Source organism: Candoia aspera, chromosome 1 (assembly GCF_035149785.1).
Source record: "Candoia aspera isolate rCanAsp1 chromosome 1, rCanAsp1.hap2, whole genome shotgun sequence".
NCBI lineage: Eukaryota > Metazoa > Chordata > Lepidosauria > Squamata > Boidae > Candoia > Candoia aspera.
In genome coordinates this window covers 117032983-117044506 of record NC_086153.1, presented here as the reverse complement: position 1 = coordinate 117044506, position 11524 = coordinate 117032983, and the positions used below count along the sequence as shown (strand labels likewise).

Here is an 11524-nt window from a genome sequence, read left to right as displayed (position 1 = left end):
CCAAGAAGATGTGCTCATAGAGAAGCAGCGGAGAATTGTCCAGTGGGGGGCTTAGTAGCCAGCAATCTGTACTGGATCCTTGGCAAGCCACTTCGGAAGTCTCCCAATCTGGCCAAAAGTTTCTTATTATTGCCTTAGAGACCAGCCAGCATCAGCACAGGATGAGAGCCATTTAAGGGTGCAGGGCAGAAGTGCCTTAACACTGTTCTAAAGATTAGGTATGGTCATAAGCATTATCAGATCCTGCTAAGCTGCACACATTATGAGGGCAGGAGAAATCATACCTTTAAAGAGGAATAGAGAAAATTATGTCATATCTTCATATTTCCTAGAGGTAGGAAAGTAGATCATGATTTATTAATAGGTCTTCTGAACATTTGTAAAGGATTCTTAAAGGAACCTGACTCCCAATTATTTAACAACTAAAGCAACAAACAGGTTTTTCTTTTTAAAAAAAAATTGCTATGGAAAAAAGAAGGTGAGTGGAACAAGAATTGATTTTTGTGTGACCAGACTGTGAGTAAGTAAGATGTACAGTATTGTTTTTTATGAGTCTGCTTCCTTACCCCATTTGCATTGTCTTGCACTTGGATCCAGTTGGTGATTTCAGGAGCCTAATGAAAAAAAGAAAAGCAAATCCTAAAAGTCTTAAAGTCTGCTAATCTCTGGCCCATTCTGAAAAGAAGTGAATTCAAACCGGGATCTCCTGCTTTCAGAGCAGATGTGAGTAATTAGTATCATCTGCCACTAAGCAATGGCTCAAGTGTGATTGTTCACTAGTACTTCATTCAACAAGTGCCTTTTGTACTCATACATAAGAAAGAAGTTGTCTTACAGAGGAACTATCTTGTACCTTATGCAGTCATTCACCTTGCCTTCCATGACATTTTAGGAGGGTCTGTGTCATGTTTTCACACTGCTGTTAGGTTTTCATTTTGTTACTGAATTCATGTACTTGTAGTAAATTTCCTTGATGATTCATTCTTATAATAGAAAAGGTTGATAAAAGTTCCATAAAGAATAGTGTAATAATATCTGTTTTATATCAAAAATGTAAGGACTGAAGTAGACCTCAGTGGGGATATGAAATGTTTTAATGTTTTAATATTTTCTATTTCTTGACCTCTCTGTGGAATTTTGAGGGTTATATTTCATGTTTATTTTTTTTTTAACCTGACTTTTTAATGCAAAGATATGAGGGGTGGGGTGTATATACTGAAGAGAAATAACTTCAGTGATTTTTCCATCCCCTCTCAACTGCTTTCTGGTAAAAGTTAGATAAGGCTGATTCCTGAAGTTATGGCACTATGAAAATGTCAGTTTGTTGGTAAGGCATCCAGAGTTATTAGTCATCTCTAAACTTCGTTTAAGTGTCTCTCAAACCGAACAGGGGAAAAAAAATATGCAGGCGTCCACAGATCATAAAATCAATTCAGATAACTTTTCTAAATATAACTTGTGACAGAAATCTGTAGCAGAAGATATTCTTGCTCTAAGACATTATATACTTGGTTTTTATTATTCCCTAAGGGTTATTATGCATGCCAGGAACAGACAGATATTTAAATGATTGCCTTTTTAGACATTAGGCTCTAGTAGAGTTTTTGATTTTTGCTTTAGTTAAATGGAGCTTCCAGGTAAATTATAGTAAACTTAAGGAGTGATTGCCTGTTATTCCAAAGTATATGTCATCAAAACAATAAACAATATGCTTGAAGAACTGCATATTTAAAAAGGGGGTAAGAATTGCATAAAAGTCTATATTTTAATTTTAATGTGCATTTAAAAGAAAGCATTTATAATCTGCTGTGGAAACTGAATAGAATGAAGTGCTTTAAAATGTGAACACTTTCCAAAGCAAATACTTTCCATCCACACTTGTATATTTGTTTGTATTGATATTCTTTACAAGAAATTTAAAAAACTGTTGGGGGCGGGGAACATTCAAATGCTATGTTAGGTAGTATAAGATGGTTAGGAGGACTTCAGTTGTTCCTTTTACATTTAAACTGTCCACAGTCTCATGATGAAGGAGACATTTCCCAGAAATCCTCTGTGATCACATGGGCATCCAAGAAGCAATGCCGTATAAAATGCTCCTGTATAAGATAAATCCCAAAATTTTTGTTCTTGTACAAAAGAAGCCTGAGGTGGAGAGACATGCACTGCACACACAGAGATATTCCATGAGGGGGGGGGATTAAAATAGCACAGAAAAATAGAAAATGGATCACTAATTTAAATTTACCTAATTTTTTTATGAGCCTCATGTGGCTCAGAGTGGTAGGCGGCAGTATTGCAACTGAAACTCTCCCCACGACCCGAGTTTGATCCCAGCGGGAGCTGGATTCTCTCTCTGGCAGCCAGCTCAGGTCGACTCAGCCTTCCATCCTTCCGAGGTTGGTGAAATGCGGACCCAGCTTGCTGGGGAAGGTGACGACTGGGGAAGGCAATGGCAAAGCACCCCGCTATAGTCTGCCAAGAAAACGTCATGAAAGCGGCATCCCCCCAAAGGGTCAGACATGATTCGGTGCTTGCACAGGGGACCTTTCATGATTTTTATTGTTGTATAACAATACTGAAAACACCTTGATGTACTATACAATATGTGTCCATTGAAAACATAATGAATATCACTCTATCCATTTTTGTAATATTTTTTACAAGTATTGTAATGTGTAATTTAAATTGTTGACCTGTCAAATATCAATTCTGATGAATCATCAAGATATTTTGCTATGTCTGGAGGAGGGGGAGAGGAAGTGAGGAGGAAAGAAGCCCACTGAGATATTACAGATGCTCAAGACAATTGGGAAATATCAGAGACTGACCTCCACAAATGTTATTGAATAAACAATGCACAGTGCAAACCTGCATGTGTAAATGCAGAAATAAATCTCACTGAGTGGGATGGGACTTTGTTCTAAATAAGTATATGCCGGATTTCAGTTTAAAAGCCTCCAATAAGTTAAATAAGTTTCCAGTACATTTTTATACTGAAGCATTTGTATGCTCCAGAGCAGTGTTTCTCAACCTTTGCAACTTTAAGGTATGTGGACTTCAACTCCCAGAATTCCCCAATTAGCCATGCTGGCTGGGGAATTCTGGGAGTTGAAGTCCACACATCTTAAAGTTGCTAGGGCTGAGAAACAGTGCTCTAGGTGGAATTTCAGAAACACTTCTCTAGCATTTATGCATCTTATGTGGCTTTCTTCTGTTTTTGTGTGAGAAAACAAATGCCCATGTTTCTCTAAGCATTTATAATGTGGAAGGCATATGAGAAATATTTTAATGTTCCAGTGAGGATGATTTAGGGCCATTTAAGAATCCCCTGACCTGCATATGAGACAGATATGAAAGTGGTGTCTGTACAGGACTGAAAGCCATTCCATTTTCCATATCATTACCATTACAGATCTGCTCTCTATAGTCCATTTGACTAGCGCTTGGCAAGGACTGAAATATTAAAAACTCATGAGTGATTTCAACTCCATTTGTGGACTACTAACTTGAGGTCTCCATTTTATAACTTCTTTCTATATTAACTGTAGACGTTTCCCTTGTGAATTTATTGCAACTTGTACTTCCTTTACATTGCCATAAATATTTTGTTAATTGAATTTTAGTCCTTTTGTGAAAGCTATATAACTGAATTTATTTTCTCCTTGACATTTGTTTATGCAAGACATGCTAGCAGTTAACTCATATCATCAAGTTGTTAGAAGAGAAATAACCTCACACTTTCATCTTCATTGTTCAAGGAGTACAAAAACCTAATGACCAAATGACCTGCGTTTATGGAATAGTTATCACCAATAAATAATACCCCAGACCAATCTTTCATAGCTCTTTGTATCAGTACAGATAGAAGAATTTTCAACAGTGGACAGTTCACTAATTCAGACAATAAAAATATTTAAGTTCTATAGCATACAAACATTTTGATACACTAAAGCTTGATACAGCCTGTTGGTTTCAAATGTTTGAAAATACTACTCACAGAAGCATAGAATTGGAAGAAGCTTTAATGGCTATTGAATTCAACCTCCTGTCCAGTACAAAATGAGTTTAAACATTCATGGCAAGTGACTATCCACCTTGTGCTTTGACATCTCCAGCAAAGAAGGAACCACCATCACGATGGACAATTGGCTCCACTTACTCTTTGACTAGAATCCATCTTTTTGTTGGCCATAATTTTTCCACCTGCAGTTTGGGATGGCAGAGAACAGGACACGGCTTTCTTCTTGTTTCAGCTTTTCAAGTACTTGAAGAATGCCATTATACCTCTCATCAGTCTTCCCTTCTCAAATATTTGGTTCCACCAAACTGCTTCTAGTTCTTAGTATCAAGTCCCAACTCATCCCCCATCAACCTCACTTTTTTTTTTGAATTTGCTCTAGTTTCTCTGACTCTTCTTAAAACATGATATTGAAAACAGGTTGCGGGGCTCGAGATATGTTCTGACCAATGCAGAGTAATGAATACACATGAAGTTAGTAGGGGATTTATTTTAAAACCATATATTCTGTCTACTGAATTTAACATCCATCAGCGGAACAGACTTTTTCTCTCACCCTAGGTGGCTCCCAAATCCACTCCAGAATGTTGCAAAACCTTTTATCATGCAGGTGGGTGCAGGGGGAACAGTGTAATTAGAAGTCTGTATCTGTAAGGTCAGCTGTTCACACAGCACTATCATCTCTAACACATGTGGTAGTTGAGTCTGGCATATCATTTTTTTTTCTTTGTTCCAAAGAACTGTAGTTTGAGTTTTGAGAAAATGTGATTTCTCACATTAAATCTGGGGAATAATATTTGATTCTCCCTCATCATCTAAGTGTTGTGCTGTGTTCTGCTTGTCCAATAAAACTCTCCTCTGGAAAGACCCTGAAGGTTTAATTTACTGAAGTTTAGCATCTCACTCTTTATAATCTTGACTGCAAACAGCTGGACACAAAAGATTTTGCTTTAGGCATGATAGTTATTTTGTCTGGTGAGAAAAACCTACTGGAACTTTTGCCTTGAAATGACTGCAGGCAACCCAGAACCATTTTTTCCATGATCAAGTCTGAACCATTAATTGTTGGATACACATAAAACAGGACCTGTCCTGTTACACATTGTGATTTCTCCAAGCAACTTGCATTTTATCATTTGTTGTAGAAAGAACAGCCTAATGCCATCCAAAACTGTATAGTTCAGTTTTGCACAAATAGTATTCTTGCCAAAGAGCTTCCTATCCAGGTGCTTAACCAATTAGGTCTTAAGAAACCAGATCGTGAAAAGTTTTCGGATGGACAGTGAATAAAATGACTGTTGTGTAAAATCTTAAGATGAAAATTTGTTTTCTTAGCTAGGAGTGTGTAAAATCCTGAGAGATGCTTTGACTGAATTGGCTAGAATGTTTATGTTATCTAATATTCTCCACTGTTGTAGTGTAGATGGAGCAATGCATTTTTTAAAATGTTACAAGATTGTTCAAGCACAGAGAGTTCTGGAAAGGTTTTTTTTTTTTTAGTTTTGAAAATATTTGATACAGATGGACTAATCAGCAAAGTTTCCAACTCTGGATGTTTCTCTACTTTCCTGAAGTTACAAAATGCACTCAAAAGTGAGAGAGCCAGTTGGCCTACACATTTTACTGGTTTTAATCAAGTTGTTGAAGTGTTACTATAAAAGCAGTGGGCACTGAAGTTTAGTATTACAATAGCCAAGTGTCATGTCAAAATACTATTAAAATGTGCCTAAATTATAAATCTGTCTCAGCCTTTGGATATAGAAAGTCCTAGGTAGGGTCCAAAGCATCTTGGGCTTCGAGAATCAGATAGAAAGTGAAATGAAATGCTTCTTTCTGCGTAATGCCATGGAGTGCTATCTGGAAGACAATTTGGATAGATAATCAAATGGTTTGATTCCATTTAAGCAGCTTTTATGTTGAGGATTGCAACCTTCAACTTCTTGAATAGTTATTTTTTCTGGGAACTGCAGTTATTAGCCAACGGCTAAATGGAGTCTGAATGTCAGGAGAAGTCTATCTCTGGGTGTACCCCAGTGCTAGAAACAAGCAACAGACAGTAACTTGGACTTTTATATCATGCTTGTAAGTCTTCTAGTGCAACTGTCTAGCTGCTATTGGAAACAATTTGTTGGAGTAATTATCTCTTGGTCTAATCCAGCAAAGAAATGATTCATCCTTGTGAGCAAAATGAAGAAGTGGTAAGTGCAATGAATATCATGCAAATATAGATCTATAATACGTTGTACTAAGTATAACTGTAAAAGAGGGAGAGTCTGTATTATCAGCCAGTCCCAAACTTTCCATTTCTGGGAAAGGAGATGGTGATGTGTCTTGGCAATACTATCTAAATCCATTTCAGTTTGGGGTTTAGCTGAGAAATGGTACTGAGACTGTTTTAGCTACCTTGGATGGCCTATGCAGGAAATTGGATGGGGAGAGTTGGTTGTGAGAACGTCTTGGCAGCTTTTGGTATCACAGATTGATGTATTGTCTGAGGTACAGCCTGTTTGTGACCTGAAAGAGGCTACCCAGCTGTCATTTTATTCACAGGTGATGGCTGTGACTAGGAGCACATTTGCATAATTATGACTCCTAAGTTACTGTTCCTCAGTCTGATTTGATGACTGTGATCCATGCTTTTCTCACTCCCATCTCATCTTGACTCTTACAGCATGGCCTACATGAGGATGTCTTTGAAAGTACTTAGAATCTGTAACTGGGGCAAAATGCAACAGCTCAGCAGCTAATTGTTGTATGGATAACACTGCATTGTATTGGAAAATCTATACTGGTCGCCATTTGCTGTCCAGGAATCATTTAAGATATCGGTGCTAACCTTGAAAACTTCACCTTAGTATCTGAGAGTCTTTTTCTTCTACTGTAAGTCAGTTCCAGCTTTAAGATTTCTGGTAAAAATCTTCTGAAAATGCTGCCATTCTCAGAACCATGAGGGAGATGACTTTCCGGCACTTTATTTGGTGCTCACTTTCTTGGCTTTAGAAAAGCAGCCAAGATAATCCAGTTCATTAGGTTTTAAAAGGCAGGGATTTTATTATGTTTTAATGTTGTTGCTGCTGTTGTTGTTGTTGTTGCTTTACGGTTGATCGCAGTCAGCCAGATGTTTAGACTGGATTTGGCATTTTTCTCCACTTATTGAGTCCTTCCCAAGGACTTAGGATAGGCAAGATGCTGTTGTTTAATAATATTAAAGGTATCATTACAGGATGTAGGCTGTTCCAGGTAAAGCAGCCTTTTACAATTGACATTATTATTGTTGTTGTTGTTATTTATATGCTGCCTGATTCCCAGTGACTCTGGGCGGTTAATTTACCTAGTTGTATATATCTATTTATATCTAAGATCAGAAAAAGTAGAGAGAGCTGGCCCATGGAATTGCCGAGAATCAGACATGGTTGAACGGATAGCATCATCATCATCTATCTATTTAACTCTGTATTTTTTGTGTGTCAACATAAGCTATAAGCTGCCTTGAGAGGGGTTTTTCCTAAAAAGGTAGGAATGAACTGAAAGGTAGCCTATTTCATCTAGAAATAACAATCAACAAATATCTATTATTTCCAATACTAGGCTTCAGAGAATTAAAATTAGATGCCTGAATTAACTTACCACTTATTATTCTCTCCCCCCCACTTTTATTTAACTTCCTTTTATAATAATATTACTGGTGTTTGATGTGTCTGCAGAAAGAACATGCCCCAGAAAAGCTTCATGATGTACATCCTGGAAGCATAAGTCAAGATGCAGATGTTCCAGTTTTTCAGAAGACAAAAATGGTTATAGCAGAAAAATGGAAAAGCGGCAACAATAAAGCATTTCATTCCACGCTCAACTCAAAAATGCCATATGCTACTAAGGAAGATGAAACTGCAATTATTCTTGAAAATCAAGAAATCTTACCAGAAGGTAATATGCGCTGCTCTTTTTGATAGTCTGAGGATATTATAATGTATAATAGTGGCAGTGAATAAGACTTCTAACAAAAGGCAGAAAACAAATTACACATGTTTTACTTGACAGAGTATTTGCTGATTAGGGATAGGGAGAAATAATAATTATAAATGATAAATGTTTTAACACCTGGAGTTCATATTTGAGTATGCCTAACCAGGTTTATAATGCACAAGGCGCTGGTTCGGTGTCAGAGGGACTTGCCAATAGAAGTTAACGACAAGGATGCTTGCAAAGTTTGAAGGTAAGAATTGAGAAAGAACTCTAGAGGATCTCAGCTGATATGTGCGACTCCACTCATGCCTCCATGGAGCCAATAATTTCATTCATTACTACTTTGTACTGATAACGACAAAGGGCAGTTTTTTCTTTGTCTTTGCCAGTAAGACAGCTAAAGCTTTTCATAAGAGACCAAAACATAGAAAAATAATGGCAACAAATGTTACTGGGGTACAGTAGTCTTCTTCTGATATTTTTTGTTGTTGCTATTGTTTCTGCAATCTTAAATTGATTGATTAGTGCCCGTGGCTCTCTCTGAATCCTGCCAGCATTGTAATATGAAAAGGTCATTCTTACAAACATGGGGTTGGATCCAGATATTTATTCCACTGATGGGAACTTCCGGAATATTTACATTTCTTCAGCAATCTACACTGATTTCTTTTCATTTATGAAACTGGATCAATGTTTGAGGTGACTTAATGCAATTTCAGGAATGGATTACATTATTCCCTACTTAGTGGGAAACATTTTTCAATGAATCAAATGCTTTCAACTATTGGAAGAAGGACTTTTATTCCTGGGAATATTTTGCTGGGTCCAACCCATTATTTATGGAAAACACAGTGTACTCTAAGGACAGATAATGTATTTAGAATTATAATCCTCCTATTTTTCCTAGAATCTATCAGCATGTAATGTCAAGAGTAATAGAACTATAATACATATTATACAATGCTAGTACAGGTGACCCTGATGGCATTAACAAATCTGGGAAGTTCCTTCCATCTCCTTCCCATTACAATCAACACATTATTTTCTTTTTTAAATTATTTCTTCACTTTCCATTCCAAAGAACCTTGAAGGTTTTATGGACAGTGTAAAGGAAAAAAATGCAATTCAGTTGTTGTTGTTTTAGTCAAAACCTTCAAAACTTCCTAAAGCAGGACAATAAAGCAGAAACAATATTAGAATAATACTGGATTCAGAGCTTTGAGTATAGCAATAGAAAAGGCTGCACCTGGCATATCCACCAATCAATTCAGGATTTTATAGTCTTGTTAAAACCCTTATTGCCACATTCGCTGTCACCCGATATTTCTGAATAATGTTCAAAGGCAGTATAGAATGAAGAGAAGGAAAAAAAACCCCACAAGGTTGACAAAAGTGCATAAAGATACAGTTGGCATAGTTGGTTATACTGAGAAAAAGGCAAAGATTTTTGGTCAGAATTGCAGTTGATGGTTCAGAAGTACTTCCACTCTGGAACCTGGTTCTTCTTTAAGGAAGCACAATTCTGTCCAAAATAGATTCTACACACAGATTCTCTCAGAAATCAGAAGCTATTTTTTTCTTGCCTGGACGAAGTCTTATCATATTTTCCATAAATGTTCCTTCCCTGATCCTAAACACTTGCTCAGAATCTTAACTGCTTCTTTGAAACCTAAGGAAAATAAACAAAGAGCTTGAAAAATAAAATTTACTCTTTTCTTTTTATTTGAGTCTACAAACACCAAAGCATATAAGATAGGGCGGGGGTAGGGAGCGCTCATATTAAAACAGCCAGAGAGATCTGTAATAGATAAAATGACAATTAACTTAAAAAGAAAAGCCGTTTATAAGCCTTGCTAGAGGATTAAATGTGTAACTGATATGACAATTGCAACAAATTTAGGACTCAGCAAAATGTAGCAAATTAGCAAATATCCTCAGGAGAGTTTTTACTCTAACGTGCTATAATTTTACCATATTCCCAGTCAGAAAGAAGGTTTCATCAAATTCTGGTGCAGGAGTGACTTTGTCATCCTTTTGAGGAAATAGAAACAGTTTTTCTTGTGCTCTTACAATATCCCTTCAGCTTGGAATGGCAAACAGAAGTAACACCTTTCTTACCCCACAGCTATCCTAGTTCAGAGGAGATTACAGTTTTTATTTCCACTTAATTGATCAATCAATGGGTATCTGCAGAATTTATTCATAATCACTCTAATCCTATTCCCCCAAGTAACGTCTCCTAAATTGTGATGTAGTTATAAATAAAATAAGAGAATGAAAAAATCCTGCCATGGGGCTAAACAATAATCCTCAATGCTTTGCTGAATAGTGCATGAATTCTTGCTTGTTAAAATTTTAAAAGAAGAACTTTCAAAAGGTTATGATCGATAGAAGAGAGCAGATAGTCTAACTTTGATGTTTAAGCCCTAAAGTTTACATGATCTGAATTCATATATTCTCTGTTTTATTTAGTTTCCAAGTTTGCAGGCAGAGAACTGATATATTTTGATCTCCCTAAATCTCCACATAATTCATGTGGGCCATTCAATCAGACACAACTTGAACCACAGGAAAATGAAGAAGATGTTAAAGATTGGACAGAAGTAAGAAAATTGTATTTATCAGAAAAGCCACCTTCTGCATTAAGAAATAACCCAAAGTATGCTATGAATCATGAGGCTGAGAAGTCCTCCGTATCATATATATGTAGACTAACACCAAGATCATCAAATGAAAACAGAATTGTAGATCAAGATCCTTTGGTTTTTCCTGACACAAAAATCAAAGATCTCTTGAAAGCAATGAATGAGAACCTTTTAGCTCCAAAGTGGCAACATCAAGAAAGAGGGAGTTCTGCTTTTCTGGTTATGGAAACAGCACAACAGTCACCTTTACCAAGATTGAAACAAGGTGCTACAAAGGATCCCATTATAAAAAAGATCTCATGGTTGGGACGATCACAGCAGGAGTCCACTGGCTCACCTTTTTTTGTTAGTGTTTCAAGACCACCAGTTTTACCAGTGACACAGGAACATACTATTATGGTAAGAAGTTTGCAGCAACCTAAAGAAAAGTCCAATGACTTTTTGAAAAATGGTATAATTAAAAGAAATGTTCAACTCAAATACACACCTAAGGATGCAGACTTAAATCTTCCCATATTATCCCCACCATCCCAAATAACATCAGGGAAAAAGTCTGAGATTTTAAGGTTAGATTTTGCATAAACAAAATTATTACAAAAAAGTACACTGATTGGAAAACAATGTACAAGCCATTAAATAAAAGAACTTGTTGAGTAAATAAAAAGAGTATATCAGATTTGACTGGAGAAAGGAGGTGTGGGGAATAAGCAGTTCACTGACTGTGGAATACATGGATCTCAAGTAAGGAATGAAATGGTTTGCACTTTATAAGAAAGAAAAAGAAATCACAAATTCATAATTTGCGGAAGGTCGATGGTGAAAAAATTATATATTTAGGCTGGCAGTTTCTGTTTCTGTTCTTCACACAGAATGTGCCAAATAACTGATGTTTGAT

General features: G+C 36.5%; 1 protein-coding gene across 1 annotated transcript; it reads left to right on the top strand.

Moving 5' to 3' along the window:
* The first annotated feature begins 7604 nt into the window (after positions 1–7604).
* Positions 7605–11264, top strand: LOC134488662 (uncharacterized). The gene is made up of 2 exons (XM_063291116.1): positions 7605–7945; positions 10457–11264. Exons 1-2 carry the CDS (start codon positions 7714–7716, stop codon positions 11209–11211), a joined length of 987 nt encoding a protein of 328 aa, XP_063147186.1. The 5' UTR covers positions 7605–7713; the 3' UTR covers positions 11212–11264.
* Positions 11265–11524: the final 260 nt, after the last annotated feature.

What these genes read in the sequence shown, in the direction of transcription:
- LOC134488662 (XM_063291116.1), top strand. Translation starts at nt 7,714, where the DNA reads ATGTGTCTGCAGAAAGAACATGCCCCAGAAAAGCTTCATGATGTACAT. An exon ending in TCAAGAAATCTTACCAGAAG is followed by an intron (nt 7,946 to 10,456) that starts GTAATATGCGCT and finishes TGTTTTATTTAG; the next exon opens with TTTCCAAGTTTGCAGGCAGA.